General features: G+C 39.9%; 1 protein-coding gene across 10 annotated transcripts in view; it reads right to left on the minus strand.

The window, feature by feature from the left end:
* Window positions 1-21,405, minus strand: part of INVS (inversin) — a 158,490-nt gene that overhangs the window by 56,879 nt on the left and 80,206 nt on the right. For 7 of the 10 annotated variants that reach the window (XM_058694766.1, XM_058694758.1, XM_058694760.1 and 4 more), the window contains 6 exons: window positions 17,009-17,176; window positions 12,032-12,212; window positions 9,449-9,558; window positions 5,944-6,115; window positions 1,795-1,950; window positions 1,061-1,290 (listed from right to left, as the gene is read on the minus strand). In XM_058694766.1, coding sequence (XP_058550749.1) covers window positions 1,061-1,290; window positions 1,795-1,950; window positions 5,944-6,115; window positions 9,449-9,558; window positions 12,032-12,212; window positions 17,009-17,176 — 1,017 coding nt within the window. Of the gene's footprint in view, window positions 1-1,060; window positions 1,291-1,794; window positions 1,951-5,943; window positions 6,127-9,448; window positions 9,559-9,998; window positions 10,378-10,475; window positions 11,632-11,678; window positions 11,858-12,031; window positions 12,213-17,008; window positions 17,177-21,405 lie in introns of those variants that run through there. The other 3 variants (XM_058694765.1, XM_058694767.1, XM_058694768.1) reach the window with 3 other exon arrangements.

Consider the following 21,405-nt stretch of genomic DNA (forward strand, 5'->3'; position numbering starts at 1 on the left):
GCAATTAAACTAGCAAAAAAAGTCCATAGTGGCAAAACTGAGAGAAGTCAATACAATCCTATATGGCTAGGGAAGTGGATATTAACCCACATGGGTTAGAAAGCAGTTCGGCAGTAATATATAAGAGCTGAATCATATTCATATACCAATAATAAATAATCTCACTTAGGGGAAATTATTCTAAGGATACAATTAAAAAAAAAGTTAAATGCACTTTGATGATTAATGAAATGTGATTTATAATATCACGAAAAACTATCCAGCAATAGGAAGTTACTTATTTAATTTTAAAACTGGGGTTACAAACATAGTTTGGATCCTGACTCTCCACAACAACCCTGGCCCTGTTGTCACCTTAGGGTAATTATTTAAGCTCTATGAGCTTCGATTTTCTACCCTGCAAATGGGAATAATAATAGCAACTCCTTTAGAAAGTTGCTGTGAAAGAGAGCCAAGGCATAAGAGACTCTTAAAAACTGAGAACAAACTGCGGGTTGATGGGGGGTGGGAGGGAGGGGAGGGTGGGTGATGGGTATTGAGGAGGGCACCTTTTGAGATGAGCACTGGGTGTTGTATGGAAACCAATTTGACAATAAACTTCATATATTGGAAAAAAAAAAGAAAGTTGCTGTGAGAATTGAATGAGTTATGAAACATAAAGCTCTTAGAACTTTGGAATATTCAGCATCTATGATTATGCGGAAAATTATATACCAAAGGACAAAATGCTGGTGATAATTTTAAGTGAACAAAACAAAAATGTGGTTTATGAAGTATCATATATGTATGTATACACATACATACACATATACCATGTATGTTTATTTTAAGAAGTTATGAAATTATTCCCATTCTGTATTATGGCTTTGTTAAATTATATATGGCTATAGAGACAAGAACTAGAAGGAAAACAGGCAAAAATAAGACTCATTTTTAATTAACACATAAATTTATAAGTGATCTCTTTACTTGGTAAAATGTTGTTTTACTTTATTTTAGTTAATGAAGAATAAACAAACACCTTGGAGCAAACAATACAGAAAAGACTTAGAATTTCTACCTCTTTGTCTTGAATGTTAGGGTCTGCATTGTTTTCCATGAGCACTGCCATGCAGTTGATGTAGCCGCCATAGGCAGCGCACTGCAGAGGGGTTCTTCCCGCGTAATCTTGCACATTTGGATTGATCTTATTTTCTATCAAGATCTGGCAAACATCAGCATTTCCTCCCAGTGCTGCCCAATGTAGGAGAGAGTGTCCATCTTGATCCACTAGATCTACCCTTGCTCCACCTGAAAAAGCAAAAATACCAGTAAAATGTTGAACATAGAGAGCACTGATCAAAAAGGAGTCTGAAAACAGCAGTCCCTTAAATGCTTTGCTCTTAGCATTGTATACTATCTGCTTTGGATTTTTACAACAAGCCTGTAAGTTGGTCAGGGTAGGAGTCATCTTCCGTTTACACGAAATCAAACTGAGGATCAGGCAGGTGAAGTGGTTTTTCCAAAATCACACAACTACCAACAGGTGGAACTAGGAGTGGCCCTCAGGTTTCCTGATGCTTGTGTGTGCATGCGTGCGTGCACGCCTGTGTGTGTGTGTGTGTGTGTGTGTGTGTGTGTGTGTGTGTGTGTAGGTGCGCATGCATGTGTGCATGCATGCGTGTATGCGTACGTGTGGGCACTCCTCCCTCCATCTGTCCACCCAGGTGGCCCTCTGCCTGTAAGCTGTTTCAGCGAATGCAACAATTCCTACCTTCTGAGAGAGACTTAGTAGGAGCACTCTCAATAACTAACCTTTAATAAGTGTCTGGATCACATCTTTGTGTCCCATCTCACAGGCTCGGAAAAGTGGAGTGTGCTTCATGACATCAGTGGCATCTACTTGAGCGTTATTTTCCAACAATAATTTCACGGTGCTGACGTGGCCAGAAAGGGCCGCGGCATGTAATGCTGGAAAGGGAGCAAAAGAAAGCAAAGAACTCTTTGATAACAACGTCCCCTTTTTCTTATTCTGTGTATCTTTTCCTCTTCTGATGTCTTCATTTTGGCTAAATGCAATTTAATCTTAAGGATTCTCTATTGTTCACTTCTACAGATTTGAATCTTCCTTTCTATTCATATGTACTACTCACATTTCCCCTCCCTTCCTGTCTATCTTTCTCATCTCATGGTTTCTTCCTTTCCATCCTGTTGCTCTGAAATGCTTTCCTTTCCTCAGTTACTACTTTATCTTTTCCTCCCTCTTAGAGGGGAAGGGAACAAAAACATGACAAAAGAGAAATGATTTAAACGAGGCAGGCAATTCTGCCCACCAACCCACTCAATAAACATCTGCCCCTGAGGGTTGGTGTAATGGGAGGTGTCAATCTACCAGCCCTTCAGTGGCTTAGCCATGCTATTCCTGCCATCGGTCTGCATACCCATGTGGTACAGAGGGTATGTGCATCCCACTGTATTCAGTGCATTTTTCATACAACATGGCTCCAAATGCAAGCCATTGATTTCCTCAGGGCCCCATTTAAGAAGCAGCAACTTGTTTCAACATTGGAGAAAACACCTGAGAAGGAAAGGGGTCTGCCTTCAAATGGGATTTGAAAGAGTCATTTTGACTATATATGAGTTTCATGTTATGCTGACCTGTGCCTATGTTACTTCATTCTAGCACTTGACTTATGCCATTACTCTTTGGATTACTCTTTAAATTCTATTTAAATACACCACTGCTTAAGTTCTAAGTTTGCCAGCATAAGTGCCTAGAGGTCTGGGGGAGTTCTTCCTAAGTATCAAGGCTCTATAATGCCTAGAACAATGTTTCTTTCATAAGGAGTGATCCACGGACCAAACCTAGGATGCCTATAAAAACACAGATTCCCGGGCATTTACTGAGAACCTGCTACGGGCTGGGTATTAACGTAAGGGTGGGAATTCAGCAGAGAACAAAATACATAAGGTTACGTTCTAGTAGGAGAAGCAAAATAAAAATGGAATGGATAAGCAAGAAAGTGTCAGATGGTGACAGAGGGTATAATGGGAGTATTAAAAGGTACCTTGATATGCAGAGTGACTAGGAGACCACTTTAACGGATGATGATGGAAAGCCTTGCTAAGGAGCTGATATTGAAGTTGAGACCTGAATCATAAAGAAAGAGAGAGCAATGTAGAGATCTCTAGAGGGAGGAGTTTGGGCAAAGAGAACAGTTGATCCAAGGGCAGGAGTGAATCTATGTGTTTAAGGAAGGCTAGGAAGCTGCAGCACAACGAATGAAGGCAAGTAAGTCGGAAAGGTAGAGAAGACCAGGTATAAGTGGCCACATAGGGCCCAGTGATGAAGACACTGACGGACTTTACATAGGTGAGTGACAGTATTTGACTTGTGCTTTAATCAGATTGCTCTAGCTGCTCTGAAGAGAAGGCACTGTAGTAGGTTAGAATGAAAGCAGGGAGACCAGCTAGCACTATTGAAGAAGACTCAGTAAAAAATGATGGTGGCTTGAGCTAGGGTGGCAGGAGTGGAGATGAAGAGAAGCAGAAAGATTTAAAATATAATTTAGGGACACTTGGGTGGCTCACTTGGCTGAGCACTGGACTCGATTTTGGCTCAGATTATGATCTCACGGTTTGTGAGGTTGAGACCTGCTTCCGGCTCTGCGCCTACAATGCCTAGCCTGCTTGGGATTCTCTCTCTCCCTCTCTCTGCGCCCCCCCCCACCCCCCCCACCCCCCGGCTTGTGAGCACATGTGTTAGCTATGGATTGAAGAATTGAAAAAGCAAAAAGGAAACACTGAGGTATCACAGAGGTAGTAAATGCAGAAGACAGCCAGCAATTCTAGGACTAGGGGAACATAAAGAAGAAGATGGAATTGTTAAAACCTAAAAGCCTGGAAGAGGAGCCCTGTGGAGTGGAAACTCAGACCTCTGAGCAGGGCTCTGCTTGACTGGTGTTGGTGCTCTGGGGCTGGTACTGTGAGTGTTGGAGAAATTGCAAGAAATTAACCGTCACCACTGGAACAAACTATCACTGCTGTGTTGAAGAAGACTGACTAGGGTGATGCTGACAGGAACAGGAAACCAAAACAAGAATAGTAAGCAAACAGGAAGGTGTAATCCCATTCTTCTAGCTTCCAGTTTCTCTCTACTGCCCCCTATGGGTGGATTCTAGCAGGGCACCTGCTGGCAAAGGGGGAAATGTGGTCTGCAGAGCCCCGGCCCTGGCATGTCAAAGACAGGAGAGTCCCGTTATCATATCTAAAAAACATTAGCAAAAATTCCGCCATATTGAATACACAGATAATGCCCATATTTTCCTGATGGTTTTATATATTTTTTTTCAGTTTATTTGAACGAAGATCCAAATAATGTCTGTATGTTGCTGTTGATGAGAACTCTTCTTTCATGGGAAGCAAAAACAACCCTGTAGAGGGATGATGGAGACAAACTCACTCTCGTAGAAGAGAAATGGCAGGAAGGCATGTCTGAAATATAATAAAATCCCCTTAAGAGAAAGAGCCAGGGAACTGACGAATCTGAGAAGAAGTTATGTCTGAACTCCAACCATGGGGCACATCAGAAAGACACCTTTGGTCAAAAGGATGGAAGTATCCTTGCCGATATTTTATTAAAATACACGACAAAGTTAAACTAAAAGCAAAGCTAGTGATGGAGTGAAAGCCTGCATACTAATGGGAGTCTGACAAAAAATGAAACGTTCAGACCATTTATAAACTCAATGTCCCACATATCATGTCTGCAATATACCCTTCTTTAAGAAGCTTAAGGTCAAGAGACTCATAAATATGGAGAACAAACTGAGGGTTACGGGAGGGGTTGTGGGAGGGGGGAGGGGCTAAATGGGTCAGGGGCACTAAGGAATCTACTCCTGAGATCATTGTTGCACTACATGCTAACTCATTTGGATGGAAATTTAAAAAAATAAAAAATAAAACAAGTTAAAAAGTAAAAAAAGAAGAAGCTTAAGGTCTACTGTGAAGCGCTGATTAAGAAATACTCTTGACAGTTAAAGTCTTTATTAAAATTGATATTACCTAAAACTCTTTAAAAAACAGTTTAGAAGGGGTGGTGGCATAGGGATAGAGAGGGAGATTGTTAGGTATAACCCTGCCTCCCCACCAAGTGCCACATCAGTAGTTCTGGTGGGTGCAAACAGCTCTACTGTGTTTCCACAAGTAAGAAAACACTGAGAAGCTTGTAGCTGAGTTTTTATTCTGGTCTGTGTTGTGCTAATGTGCGATTTTCTTTCTTTTTCTGACTTGTAATTAGGATATAGTACCCAAGGTAGAGACTTCCAAGTTGACAACGAAAGCTAAAAAATTCATACCTTTCTTATTAGCCAACACACAGTTAAAGGGGCCTCTTCTTAGAAAAAGAGAGCGAAAGAAGGATCTACTGAAAGCTTTGGATGCAAATCTAATGTGAAGCTCTGAAGCTTCAAGAGTCATGTGGGGGTTATCTCTAAAATGGGAGATTTGGGAGGAGGTGATGCTCTTCAAATCTGAGAAAAGAGCACATTAAATGAGACATACATAGATATGTGCATTCCTTAAAATATAATCCTGTATTTTTAAAGTATGATCGATAACTACTAAATATGCATAGTTTAAGTACAGGTTTATTTATTTATTTTTTTTATACCAAGATAAACGACATGAAGAGTTCTCATAATCATGTTTAAGGGGCAACCAGGCTTTTAAACCAAATGCCACCATTCACCTGGTAGAAACATAGGCTAATTTGAGCCATCAAACTTGGAGGAAATAAAGCTTTTGGAGTGATATCCTGGTAACCTAAACTTAAAATGTGCCAATGGAAGTCAAACAATATTAGATTAGGAACAATGATTTCAGGCATTACTGTACAACTTGTAGGGCACCTATACACTTTGGAACCCTAAAGAAAGCAAATGGAACAAGTCTCCCAGTTCTTACCTGTACCTCCGTATTTGTCTGCCATGTTAATATCAATGTCAGATTTTAAACTCAGCATAGTCCTAAGGACATCATCACTGCCTTTTCCAGCAGCCCACATAAAGGATGTTCTTCCTTCCAGGTCTGAATCATCTTTCACTGAAGGATGTTTTAAAAATACTTTAACTGTTTCCTGTAAGAAAACTTGATTAAAAAAAATTGAGACAAGAGGGTAGCATTTTCTATGGTAATAAAGCCAGTGTTATATGTGACTTCCTCTAAGATGCGAAGTATTTTTTCCCTGCTTTCGAATCAAATGAAATTATCTTTTTTTATGAATAATGAAACTACAATTTCCATTGAAAGTAACAATCCTCTTTCTTTATATATTAGTTTTAGTTTCCATACATTTCAAACACACAACCTAACTCCCTCATTCAACATCTTCATAATTGAGGATGAACATCCACAATCAAGTTTGAAAACTATAGGTCACTCTTTGAGAGATGAAGTGATGGTTAAAAGACTCATGGGGTGCCTGGGTGGCTCAGTCAGTTAAGTGTCTGACTTCAGCTCAGGTCATGATCTCACAGTTTGTGTGTTCGAGCCCCGCGTCGGGCTCTGTGCTCCACTCAGAGCCTGGAGCCTGCTTTGGATTCTGTGTCTTCCTCTCTCTCTCTGTTCGTCCTCCACTCATGCTCTGTCTCACTGTCTCTCAAAAAATGAACAAATGTTAAAAAAAAAATTAAAACACTCAAATATTCAGTGTCATGACCAACATTAAAACATAGGTTTTTCTTGGACATTTTACATGCAGAGACCTGTATACTCAGCCATGCCTCATACATTCTCTTGTTGTGTGTTTTGCCACTATAATTAAAAAAATATTTAATGCACTTACTGAATAATGATGTGTAACTACTGACAAATGCAGTGTTCAGTTCATTTAAACAGATATTTATTTATCAAGTCCTATATTCCAGGTCCTTCCTCTATGGAATCACACTAAAATTAGGACCTGCAATAATCCTAACAGGGCCTGACAATTTTAATGGGGGTTAATATTCACAGCTTTCTAAATTGCCTCTTTCCTTAAGCCTCAGATGCTTACACACATTTAGGAAGATCATAGAAACTTTAGCTTGAATGGAAGTAAAATAGTTTCAGGAAAAAAAAAATTCTGGAGGTTGTGAGCTGGCCCAAAGTGTCTAAGTGTTGATGCTCAATATTCTAAAGCAAGAAGAAATTCAAGGGCAGCCCTTCATTCCCAGATGAAGAAATTTGGGTTCAAGGTCATACAAACACTGGTGGTAGATACAGGAGTGTAGTCCAGAGCTAAATCACAGCACCCTTTCTACTGTATACACCGTATGCCACTGTATACACCGCTTCCTAGTGTTAAAACTCATATTGAGCTACTGAGGCGTTAGAGTGGAGTGCTCTTAGGATCTACTGTGTATGCTTAGTACACACAAGATTGGAATAAACAAGTGGATTTTAAAACTTGGTAATTTTTTGGTCTGTTTTCTTTTACTAATTTGTAAACATTTCCTTGTTGAGTATGTTTTCTTAATGATGAATGTTCACAGAGGTTTGTGGATTTTTGTTATTATTTTCTAAAAAGGGACTTATAGCCTCCTGTGGGTTAACAGAGTCCAAATGAGATCAAGGGGCTTGAAACTGAGCTTAGGAGATTTGCATAATTATTAAAAAATCATCTCTGTAATTGGCAGATTATCTAGAGCAAGTATTTCTTTGGATAAACACCCATAATGTTCTGCCATTCTTCCTTATTCCCAGTAGCTTAGTCACTTAATTGCTGGTATCTGTGCACATGTTAAATTTGGAGTCTAAGATGTGGGTTCAAGATCTTGGGCAAGTCATTTAATCTCTTGAAACCTTGGTTTCTTCCTCTTTAAGTTAGGGATACCACGTCCTCTCACAGGCTTGCGTTGAAATATGAATCGAGTTCTGATTTCCGTAGGTTTAATAGGCTGGGCCAATGAATTTCTTATCTATCTGTAACAAGAAAGGGCTCCTCTTCAGAATATACTTTGTCTTTTTCTGAGACAACAGAATAATGGGAGACAATAGAAGATAATGGTTTGCCAAAAGTCTAGGTGATACATTTATAGAAATGCCAGGAAGGAGAGACCATAGCTATAGTTGCTCTAGGTACCAGAGACAAAGAACGATGGGAAAATAAGATATTTTAGGAATCTGAGCATTAAATTTATTCAGTGGTGCATCTGGGAAGGTCAGGAAGATAGGATTACACTATGCTGATGACGGCATTCTTATAACGTTTTTAAGTTTGTTTATTTTGAGAGAGAGAAAAAGAGAGAGAGAGAGAGAGAGAGCAAGCAGGGGAGGGGCAGAGAGAGAGGGAGAGAGAATCCGAAGTAGGTTCTGCACCCTCAGTGCAGAGCCTAATGTGGGGCTTGAACCCACCAACCGTGAGATCATGACCTGAGCCAAAATCAGGAGTCGGACACTTAAGTGACTGAGCCACTCAGATGCCCACATTCTTATAATTGAATGTAACCAAAGTTTCCACTACACACACCCATGCAGAATACAGTAAAATAAACTCTGACTGCTTTGACATGTGCCTTTTTGGATAAGTCTCTAGTTCTTGGAGGCCACTTACTCAGGAAGCTGAAACAGCCTAGCTGCTATGTTACTGGCTGGACTGAGGGACATAAAGGATGCAAAAGTGCTTTGTAAAACTGTAAAGGGTGGCAAGGGAAGAATTATTAATAATATTCAATATCTTTAGAAATAATTCACATTTTTGCTTTCTCAGCTATATAATACACAAAATTATTAGCACTAGCAATAGTAAGAATGCATTGCATTTCTTGAGTCCCTGCTCTGTACCAAGAACTACACTAGGCACTGGGCACAAATTTTCTCTGATTCTTACAACAATCCTGAAAGGAAAGGTATAATTATCCTCATTTTACATGTGAAGAAACTAAGGCTTAGGAAGCTAAGAAACTTGTGCCAGGTCATACAGCCAGCCGATGGCAGAGTCAGGATCCCAGCCAAGGTTAGACCAGTTCTAAGGCCTTGTCACACAAAGAAAATACTTGAACACTAAATGCATATAAAACCTTAGTGCCATAAAATTAACCAGAAGATGAAACATACTTACATAGAACAAAATGTTACACTGAACAGTTAATATAAAAACTGTGTTAAAATTTCACATGACTTACAACTATCCCTCGCTTTATAGTCAGAGTTAACAGTCTGAGCAATTGTTAAAATATAATCGCTACACAAACACAAACACTAGTACGTGTAAAACTGAAATGTGAATAAGGTGAGTGGATTGTAGGAATGTCAATTTCCTGTTTATGATACTGTTTCATACTTTTGTAAGCTGTTACCATTGGGGTAAATGTGGCTGAAGGGTACATGGGATCTGGCTGTTTTATTTCTTATGACTGCATATGAATTTGTAATTATGTCAAAATAAACATGTAATTATGCAAAAAGATAACTGTCACATTTTACTTACGGCAAAGTTACTCTGAGCTGCGTAGTGCAAGGGTGTTGCTCCTTGGCTGTCGGATGGGATGGTTCCAGATTTATTTCTTTCTAAAAGGAGATGGACAATCTGTGCATGGCCTGAAAGTAGACACAAGGCGGTTATCACGTAAAAGGACTAGTTAATTTATAATCTATTTTAAGGAAAGTTTTCTGGATAGTGGCCCCCAGTATAGCTTCTTCTAACTTCTCACTAAAATACTATGATCACGTAGAACAAAGGCGAACACTTACAACACTGAAATCTTAATGATTCAATCAGAAAGGAAATGATATGAATTACAATTGCTAGATTGAGAAAGAGTATATTAGGTATCAGCCCACTGCATTCCCTCGCTCTGTTTTATAAAACTGTCCATTAAAAACAGGAGGGAAGCCAACCCCTGTCAGCCATCAGGGTCCCTAGTATCCAGGTCCCACTGTACAGCTGATCAGAACCGCACAGCTTTTCGGGAGGACAAAGTATAGTAGAGCCTCTTGTAACCTCTGAGGCCTCCTATCAGTCCGCTTTACCCTCCCACCTCCACTTTTTTCACAGTAGGTGGTGATTTCAAATCCCAGAAAATGTGTGGCAGGAATGATGAGGTGGTGGCAGAGAAAATACTCTGCAGTGCATTCTGGGGGATGTGGTTTCCGCAAGTGAAGAGCTATAGAAAGGATCAAAGAATGAACAAACATGGTAGCAGCATACTTGGGAGGCCTGAATATCATGCATTCTATTGCTTCCATGTTCTGGGGACCCGGGCAGCAGAAGAACATGGACACACCGCAGGAGAAAAGCAGGCAGAAAAGGGGAATGTGGGTGGGAGTTGTGCTCACAGACCTGCTCCCAGGTATGACACAGATGGAGTTCTGAGGTGGGCAAAGTGAGATCACAGGCAGACTACTGAGACATGTCATCTTGTTTGAAAGATAAGGAGAAAAATTCTGTAAAGGCAGTATGAAAATACACTATAGGACAGGGAAATAGGAACACCATCAGGAGACGAAACGCATACCTCATAACATGATCTAGAGAAGGGTCTAGAGGAAAAACTCAGGAAACTGTTTGGCATCCTTGACTTGGGCAAAGAGATGTCCTCAATGGAATGAAACAGAATATCCTAAGAAGGAAATAATCTGAAACGCAAAGGTGATGGAAGGAGGCGAAAAGGAAAAAAACCGAGATACAAAGAAATTGGGATGTGGGAAGGGAATCAAAATACAGCCTAAAATACAATCTATGAGAGTCAGAAAGAAAACAGAACTAGGGAACAAAAAGTCACTTTAGTGACCTGGAGACGAATTTGCGAAGTCCTCCCAGAATGCACCAGACAAAGAGAGAGGGATGAAACTGCACATTGAAGTGAAATCTAAATAATAATTATAAATCTGATAATAAGACGGGATGCAAATGCAAAAAGTATTCTGAAAAGACACAACGTGTAATTTAAAAACTAAGCCTGCAATAATAACTGGGGAAAACTTCAAATCATGTTAACAAATACTAAAAAAGCGATAAGTAAAGGCGTGCTAAATTCCTCACTTTAAATTCGGTGGAAATCAATAGATGCAGTTTTGCTTTTAACTCTGACTTATGTTTTAAAAAGTTTTTGATAAATTTAAAAGTAAACACTAATAGAACCTAAAACTCTCCTAAAACACTAGGCAATTCAAAAACAAATAACAACAAACCTAATCTATATACCAAAAGGCAGGGGAAAAAAAAAACCCCAAAACATCAATAATACTCAAAGAACAGAATAGCAGAAAAAAGACCAAATCCTATATATCTTATAATAGTGACTATTAATGGGTAAAACTCTTTCACTGAAAGAGAAAGACTCTCAGATTACATGCCCTCCAAAGCCAGACACAGACACATTTTTGCACTCTCTCATCTAACAAAGTGATCCCCAAAAAGGTTAAGTAAAAGGCATATCAGGAAAATATGAAGAAAAAAAAATCACATATCATAGTATTGGCACAAACATAAAATTAAAGTCCTCCTCCCCAAATACACAAGCATTGAATGTGAAGATTATTTTATATTTACATTTGTCAATGAATGTACATTACTCTTAAAATAAAAACGTGTTAAGGTACGATGTTGAAATTAAAACCGATATATAACAGAGAATACATTTATATTACTAAAATTTAAGCATACAACAGAGGGATAGAAGATGCCACATAGCAACTAAAAATTAAATTAAGGGCACCTGGGTGGCTCAGTCAGTTAAACACGCAACTCTTGATTTCAGCTCAGGTCATGATTTCAGGGTTCAGGGATTCGAGCCCAGCGTCGGGCTCTGCGCTGACAGGCAGAGACTGCTGGAGATGGTCTCTGCTCCTCCCGTTTGTGCGCATGTGCAAGTGTGCATGTGCAGATGCGCATGTGTGCGTGTGCCCGCGCGCTCTCTCAAAAGAAATAAATGAACTTAAAAATTAAAAAAAAAAAAATCCTTAAATTAATTAAACAGGAGGTGGAAGCTGACAGGTGAAGGGAAGCCATAGAAAGTTTTGGTACTCATTGTAGTTCCTCCTACCGTTGATCCTTTGACTGACAGCTCACCTAGCAAAGCTGCCCAGTGAAGTGGGGTTCGAAATAAGTTGTCGTACGACGTTATATTGCAGCTTTCATATGAGGTCAAGACATCAACCACTGTCACATTCCCATCAGCGACCGCAAAGTGAAGAGGTGTCCGACCCTCGTAGTCTTGCCAGTTCAGTAAGGACTCCGTGGGAGCAGCGTCCTATTTTGAAGAAACCAGAGACTTCAGACACACGTGGAATTCTCAGTAAATCACATTTGACATAAGCATGAGCTGAGCCATTTTCTAAACCTGTATATTCATTCTCTGTTAGCACAAGTGATAAAACTCAGAAAAAAAGTATACGTTCTAAACCTTTAAAAATTTCTTGTCATGTTTAACTATAAAAAATGCAGAAAAGATATAATAAGTACCATTACTGACTATCCAGATTAAATAGGTGTCAATATATTGCCTAATGCGCTTTTGTACCTGTTATGGATTCGGCTAAAGCTGTATGTTTTATACTTTTGTTCCATATGTATGCATCCATAAACAATACGTACATTATATATGTGTGCTTTCAATATTTATACCTCTGAGTTTATGCTATGTATATCCTTTGGCAGTTTTTTTCCTTCAACACTATACTTTTGGGTGTCCATGTTGATACTAGTTCATTTGTTAAGCCACAATTTACTTATCCATTCTTCTTGTGAGGGACAGTTAGGTTATTTACAGTTGTTCCATTATTAACAATAATGCTGCAATGAACATGCTTCCTTTACATGTCCCTTTGTAGCACATGTGTGAGATTTTCCTCTAGCCCAGACACCTAGAAGGGGACTTTCTGGGTACAAGGATATTTACATTATCAATTACGTATTATCAAACTCCTCTCCAAATGGTTACACTAATTAACACATCCAGGACAATGTGTAAAAGTTTTTATTTCCCCACATGCTGGCACAAATTAACCCTTTGGTATTATCAAGCTTACTACATTTTTCCCCCCTTACAGGAATGCAAGCATTTTGCTGATGTTTTAATTTTATTTATTTTATGAATGAGGTTGCGTTTTATCATATGCTTATTGGCTGCTCTGTTTGAATTGACAGTTCACATTTACTCATTTTTCTCCTAGGTCTTTGTATCTACTGCAAGGTCCCCTTTCAAGAATAAAGGATTTATTTCCCTAGCTGCTGTGAGTGCTGCCAGCAGATGACCCTCAACTGTCAGACTTTTACAATTGCTTCAGCTAAAGACAGTTGCTTCACTCAAGGTCATATCCCTTCTTAGATTAGGTCACAGCCAAAGCCAAGCCTTCCTGCCCCAACCTGAGAACTCTCTGAAAGGCCACACAAGTTTAGAGTTGCCTGTGTGGTCATCCTATTTTATATATATATAAAAAAAAAGTATGAAAGGTATTTTAAACACTTCAAAAAAAGTAGTAGAATTTTACCATGGTGGCATTTTAGGCCTTTGAGTCTCCAAAGGACTAAGATGTGTTTACAAGGAAAAAAAAAAAAAGCCAAATCTGTGAGGAAACAAGATACGATGAGTGACAAGTATCCTCCAAGGACTCCAGATATTGGAGTTGACACATAAAGAATATAAAATAACTATCTATGAACATGTAAAAAAATTAAAAATGAAATAAAAGGTGAATAAGGTAAAAAAACTATCAAAATGACGAGGCAGACTTAAAAAACAAGAAACAACAAAAAGAACTTTTAGATGTAAAAATATCGGATTGAGCAATGAATAGGGCAAACGAGAGAGTGGACTCAGATGAAGAAAGGCTGAGTAAACTGGAAGGCGTGTTTGATATAATTACCCAGAATATGGCAAGAAGATGGAAGGTAAAACAGATGAGACATGGAGAATAAAATAAAAATGTCTAAAATATGTGTAACTGGGACCATAAAGGCAAGAGTGTAGAGAATGAAAGAGAGGTAATATTTAATTTTTTTTAATGTTTATCCATTTTTTCAGAGTGAGAGCGTGAGTGGGGGAAGGGCAGAGAGAGAGGGAGACACAGAATCCGAAGCAGCTCCAGGCTCTGAGCTGTCAGCACAGAGCCCGATGTGGGGCTCAAACTCACGAACCACGAGATCATGACCTGGCTGAAGTCGGATGCTTAACCATCTGAGCCACCGAGGTGCCCCAAGAGAAGTAATATTGGAAGAGATAATAGCTATATATTTTCCGGAATGGACATGAATTGATAGTATACACCAAACATGACAAAAAACACCCCAAAACCAAAAACCAAAATAATGCACCAAAAAACAAACAAAAAAACCACCCCCCAAACAAAAGAACCTCCCCCCGCCCCCACCGGACACACTGTAGTGAAACTGCAGAATGCCACACAGACAAGAATGTAAAAGCAGCCTGTGAGAAAAGATACATCATCTCTAAAGCAATGACATTTACATCAATACAGAATGCTCCACAGGAACAATGAAAGGCAGAAAGCAGCAGAAAAGCCTGAAAGAGTAGAGAAAAAGAAGTACTTAGAAGTGTGTATACAGAAAAACTATATATTCAAGAGCATGGTAGAAATGTAGACATTCCTTTTTTAAAAATGTTTGTTTTGAGAGAGAGAGAGAGAGAGAGAGAGAGCATGCGTACAAGCAGGGGAGAGGCAGGAAGAGAGGGAGAGGGAGAATCCTAAGCAGGCTTTCTCTCTCAGCGCAGAGCCTGACATGGGGCTCAATCTTATGAACCCTGAGATCATGACCTGAGCCCAAATCAAGAGTCAGACGCTTAACCTACTGAGCCACCCAGACGCACTGAAATGTAGATATTCTTAAGAGCAGAGAGCATTCACCACCAATACGTCTACCCTAAAGGTAGATCCCTAAAGGGAGTTCTTAGAATTATATTTCAGGAAGTAAGATATTAACTCCAGAAGGAAAACTTGAGATTCAAGGAGAAATGCAGAGCAAAGGAATCAGTTAACATGCAGGTAGAAATAACTATTGCATATACAAAAGAATATTATCTTTTAAAGTCTAATTTGTGTGTTACAAGCAATAGGACTAAATATTAGACTACCATAGCTTATAAGCTGGAATTTGAGAAGCACTGATTAGAAACCTCAAAGAATCCACTGATAAATATTCAAAATTAATAAGAAAGTAATAAAAATTAATAAGCAAGTTGGTTAGATTCATATTCAATGAACAAAAATATCAACTGCATTTCCATGTGCCTGCAACTACCAGTTAAACATACATCTTAGGTACACTAACAAAAAATAATAAAAGTTCAGGGGCACCTGACTGCTCAGTCAATAGAGCACTCGACCCTTGATCTCCCTTGAACTCACGTTCAAGCCCCATGCTGGCTATAGAAATCACTTTAAATAAAAGCAGTACTATTTTTATTTTTTTAAGTTTATTTATTTATTTTGAGAGAAAAAGAGACAGCATGAGTCGGAGAAGAGCAGAGAGAGAGGAAGAGAGAGATAATCCCAAGCAGGCTCTGCACTGCCAGCACAGAGCCAGACATGGGGCTTGAACTCACGAAACTGTGAGATCATGACCTGAACCGAAACCAAGAGTTGGACGCTCAACTGACTGAGTCACCCATGCACCCCATAAAGCAGCACTATTTTTAAGTAGCAAAAAAAATAGAAATAGTTCCAAATGTCTGTGAATAACTGAATAATGCATGGCTTGTTCAGAAAATATAGAATACTACATAATGGCAAAAAATAATATATTACAGGTATACACAGCAACATAGATAAAATCACCAGCATAATATTGAGCAAGAAAAGCATGTTGCAAAAGAATACATTCAATGAGATTCCATATATACAGAATTCAAAAGCATCGGGGCGCCTGGGTGGCTTGGTCGGTTGAGTGTCCGACTTCGGCTCAGGTCATGATCTCACAGTCCGTGAGTTCGAGCCCCGCGTCGGGCTCTGTGCTGACAGCTCAGAGCCTGGAGCCTGTTTCAGATTCTGTGTCTCCCTCTCTCTGTGACCCTCCCCCGTTCATGCTCTGTCTCTCTCTGTCTCAAAAATAAATAAAAACGTTTAAAAAAAAATTAAAAAAAAAACATCAAAAATGAAACAATGTAGTGTTTAGGGATACGAATATATGTGGTAAAACTATAATGAAAATCAGGAATATAAACACATCATTGAGGATAGTGGCTGCCTCTCAGAAAGGGGAAGAACAGAATGGTGTTGGGAGGTACCCAGGGAACTTCAAAGGTAACGGTTAATGTACTTGTTCTTATGCTCAGAGATGAGTACATGAATATTTGTGGTTTCTATATTCTTTACAACTTTTTTGTTTTTTAAAGTAGGCTCCATGCCCAACACAGGGCTTGAACTCATGACCCTGAGATCAAGAGTTGGGCGCTCCATGGACTGAGCTACCCAGGTGCCCCTTGTATTCTTTTTAAAATTTTTTTTTTTCAACATTTTTAATTTTATTTTTGGGACAGAGAGAGACAGAGCATGAACGGGGGAGGGGCAGAGAGAGAGGGAGACACAGAATCGGAAACAGGCTCCAGGCTCCGAGCCATCAGCCCAGAGCCTGACGCGGGGCTCGAACTCACGGACCGCGAGATCGTGACCTGGCTGAAGTCGGCCGCTTAACCGACTGCGCCACCCAGGCGCCCCATGTATTCTTTATGTCTTACAAGCATTTTACAGATATCTCTACGCAGTGTTTAATAGGCGCAAGTATAAAACAGAGCCAGGGAAGGATAAACACAAATTCAGGAAAGTAGTTGATGGGGGACAGGGCAAGTGTGGCTTAAGTAGAGAGGATGTGTTTGGAAACCGGCATGTCAGAAATTCTGTGTGGTCTTAAATAGCAGCATAGCAGCACTACTGTGTTCTATTTCTTGAGTGATGGGTTCACGTGTCTGTTTTGTTTCTTCTGGTTCATAATTTGTGTGTCGTATATACGCTTTCGTATACTGGCTATTTCATAACAAAAAAGTTGTTTGTCGGCAAGGCCGCCCAGGGCCAGCAGCACCACCGTACTCACCAGGATGCATCGCACTGTATGAACAGCACTGGGATCTTTGTGGTTAGCTGCCCAGTGAAGTGGGATCTTGCCTTCGACGTCAGGGATCCCGATGTTGGAATCGTGCTTGATGAGCAGCTTCACGTGCTCCGGGTTATTGTAATAGGCACTCCAATGCAGAGCCGTTTGCTGCAAAATCGCGAGAGGCTCAGAAACACAGCAACAGTAACACAACAGATTTCCCCCAAGCTTTTATTGTGTGACGGGCACTGTTGTAAGAGCTTTCTGTATTTTACCTCATATAGTCATCGTGATAACTCTAGGCAATGAGTACTCTTGATTCCTCATGTGATTGATGAGGAAAGGGAGCACAAGGTGGATGAGTGCTCTCCTCAGGGGTATGAAGGTAGTAAGCGGCCGGATTGAGATTTAAATCCAGGCAGTCTGAAGAGGCAGTCTGAAGAGGCAGTCTGACCTCTTAATCATGACAGGCATTTACGTCATCAGGTACTAATCAGTGGTAATACTGAGAAAAAGAAAAGCAGGCCGGTGGTTTATGAATAACTATCAACAAAGTAAGTAACAATCTTGATATCGCACCAAGCATTTTAAGATTTTGATAGAATGTTTTGAATTTCAGTATCTATCAAAAAGAAGATCCATGCATAGGAAATCATGGATTTGGAATCCATTTCTTATATCAAAGTACAAATTTAAATTTAACTACAATTTTATAGGATAAATTGTTAGACTTACTGCTGATGTTAAGATACATGTTGCAAATACAGTGATATTGGCTTTATTTTGGATAAAAGTTAAAAGTGAACATCCTGTTGGGGCACCTGGTGGGCTCAGCAGGAAGAGCATGCAACTCTTGATCTTGGGTCATGACCGCGAGCTCCGCACTGGGCGTGGAGCTTCCTTAGAGAAAGAAATAAGGGCACCTGGGTGGTTCAGTTGGTTGGGCTTATGTCATGATCTCACGGTTTGTGGGTTCAAGCCCTGCATCAGGCTCTGTGCTGACAGCTCAGAGCCTGGAGTCTGCTGCGGATTCTGTCTCCCCCTCTCTCTGCCCCTCCTCCACTCATGCACTCACACACACTCTCTCTCTCAAAAATAAATAAAGGTGGAAAAAAAAAATTTTTTTAATGAACATCCTGAACTTGTTGGCATTGCTTTAAAATCCCCTCTGCCGTTCTCATCAACAAACCACAGTAAGACTGGTCTCTGTATTAAAAGAGTCACTGAGCAAACACAAAGAAATGGTTGGGCTGTACATTATCTCTTATGAACAGCAGTATCATCAATCCAGTCTAGAATCAGATCATTCGCCAGTAGGAACCAAGCTCACTTGCTACACTAAAAACTTTAACTGTTGACATATGTGGAATTTACGTACAGTGCACCTACAGGCATTTAATACGAAGAGTCACTCATTACTTTTTATTTAGTAATGACTGTAGAACAAAAATAGTCACAAATATAATAGAAAATAATTTCCTATAGCTACATTTTCTTCCTTCTTCCTCTTCTTCTTTTTCTTCTTCTTCTTCTTCTTTTTAATTGTTTTAAATGCTTATTTATTTTTGAGAGAGAGATAGAGCATGAGCGGGAGAGGGGCAGACAGAGAGGGAGACACAGAACCAGAAGTGGGCTCCAGGCTCTGAGCTGTCAGCGCAGAGCCTGACACAGGGCTCAAATTCACGAACTGTGAGATCATGACTTGAGCTGAAGTTGGACGCTCAACCGACTGAGCCACTCAGGTGCCCCTCTTCTTTTTTTTAAGTAGGCTCTATGCCCAATGTGGAGCTTGAACTCACAACCCCAAGACCAAAAGTCTCATGCTCTACTCACTGAGCCAGGCAGGTGCCCCTATAGCCACATTTTCAATAAACAACATATACAGTTTCTGTAATTCTTTTGTTATATTATGTTTGCTCTGAATATGTTTACTGAAAGGTAACACTAGATCTGTTGGATCTAATAGTACAAAGTTTGGGATTGTACTTTCTACATCTTTAAGCAATTTTTTTCTAGTAATTATTATTTTTTTACTGTGATAAAATGTACATAACACAATTTATCATTTTAGCTGTTTTTATTTTTTTTTTTTTAAATTTTTTTTTTTTCAACGTTTTTTATTTATTTTTGGGACAGAGAGAGACAGAGCATGAACGGGGAAGGGGCAGAGAGAGAGGGAGACACACAGAATTGGAAACAGGCTCCAGGCTCCGAGCCATCAGCCCAGAGCCTGACGCGGGGCTCGAACTCACAGACCGCGAGATCGTGACCTGGCTGAAGTCGGACGCTTAACCGACTGCGCCACCCAGGCGCCCCCATTTTAGCTGTTTTTAAATGTACAGTGCAATGGCATTAAGCACATTCCCAAAGCTGTGCAACTTCGGCGCCTTCCACCCCCAGAACCTTTTCATCTTCCTAAGCTATACTCCATACCCATTTAACAGTAATTCCCAATTTCCACCTGTTCCCAGCCTTTCACTTAGCATAATGTCTTCAAAATTCATCCATGTTGTAGCGTGTGTCAGAATTTTGTTCCTTTTTAAGGCTGAATAATATTCCCTTGCATGGACTGCATTTTGTTTCTCTAACCATCCATCAACGGACATTGGGATTGTGGTCATCATTCTCCTACTGTGAATAATGCTGCTATGAACATGGGTGTATAAATATCTGCTCACATTTTTGATTTTAGCTCTTCTGGGTTGATACCCAGAAGTGGAACTGTTGGATCGTGGGGTAGTTCCATGTTTAATTTTTTGAGAAATTGCCACCCTTTTTTCCATGGTGGCTGCACCGTCTTACATTCCTACCAGCACTGCACAGGGTTCAAATTTCTCCACATCCTCACCAACGCTTGTTATGTTCTGTTTTGGTAATGATAGTCCATCCGAAAGCGTGTGAAGTGTTATCTTATGGGGGTTTTATGTTGTTCAGTTTAAATACATGATACAAAACTTTGGGTCTGTGAAGAGTGTAAATTAGAAAAACAAACAAACAACGGATCCTTCCTGTCAGTTTGAGAATCGTTGCTTTGGGCTTTTGTCCTGTTCTCGTCTCTGTGCCTGCCTGGACCTTGCAGATCTGTTTTCCATCTGTTTGGCCGGATTACCTCCCATCCCTGTTCAGTAACAGAACAGACAAGTACTGGACAATAGCAGGGAGTTCCTAGAAGATTCTGAGGAAGACATCATGGTGCCTGAAGACATCTGTGCCTTGGTAAGTGATTCATGGGGCTTCGTGGACTGATCAAAGTGCTTTTTCAGTGAAATATTAGCACTACAAACATGGTGTGAGTTAGGAATAATACTGGTTTACAGTAGTTGTAAAATAAGGTCAGAGTTGATTTCAGAATGCAGGGTTATGTGAGTCATGGGTAAACAAATTCTGAAAACTACAGGAAGAGCCTGTGAAGGGCAGTGTAAGGGTCACTGGATATGAGCCCAGCGGGTTTAATCCCAAGAGTTTTAATCACATATGGGCGTGCTGAAGGTAGCAAGAACTCCATGATTCGGTGCTTCGTGGAAAGGAAGAGGATTTTTGCACTTGTCTAACTGAACACCACATTTTTATTTCCTGTAAAGAACGATCAAAGCATTGGTCAAAACAGTGGCTGGCGTGTTCAGTATGTTAAAATTCAAGATCCGGGAGGATAACTGATCCTGGCAACAAGTGCCAGAGCAGATGTCAGAGCCAAAATAAAACGAATAATATTTATTGTATAGCTAACATTTATTGAGAGTTATTTTATTACGATGCTATGGGAATTGTGTTAAACCCTATTTATATGGGTTTAACCCTATATATGTTTATATACCTCATTTTATCTTCAACAACCCTATCATCCCCTTTTCACATATGAGAAAATGGAAGAGCAGAGGAGTTAAGAAAATTTGCCCAAAGGCACAGAACAAGTAAGTAGTGGTTTCTAGACTGAAACCCAAGAAGTCTGACGCTAAAGCCCAGACCATTATACCACTGTGCACTTACTACATTGCCCCAGGCATTTGGCCAGAAGGAAACTCACCCTTGGTAACTATCGCTACTAGCTGTCAAATATTGGGGTTTGGAGATAGGCCTGGGTTGAATTCTAGTCTTGCCTCTTGGATCTCAGACAGAATTTTAATCTTCCTGAGCTTCAGTTTCCCCATCTGTGAAAAGGAGATGATACTACCTACCACACACGGTTGGTAGGAGGATAAAATGGCAGAATTTAAATGAAATTTTTCACTGGGGAGTATGAAGACTAGAACACATTCCACCATGTGTAGGAGCAGTAGTTCTTCTTTGAGCTTTCACATCATAAAAGGATGTGAATTTGCTTTTTGCTCTTAATTTGCCTCCTGATTTTGGCAGTCCCTTACCTTTTTTTTTTTTTTTTAATTTAAGTTTATTTATTT

This window comes from Neofelis nebulosa, chromosome 12 (genome assembly GCF_028018385.1).
Source record: "Neofelis nebulosa isolate mNeoNeb1 chromosome 12, mNeoNeb1.pri, whole genome shotgun sequence".
NCBI classification, from domain to species: domain Eukaryota; kingdom Metazoa; phylum Chordata; class Mammalia; order Carnivora; family Felidae; genus Neofelis; species Neofelis nebulosa.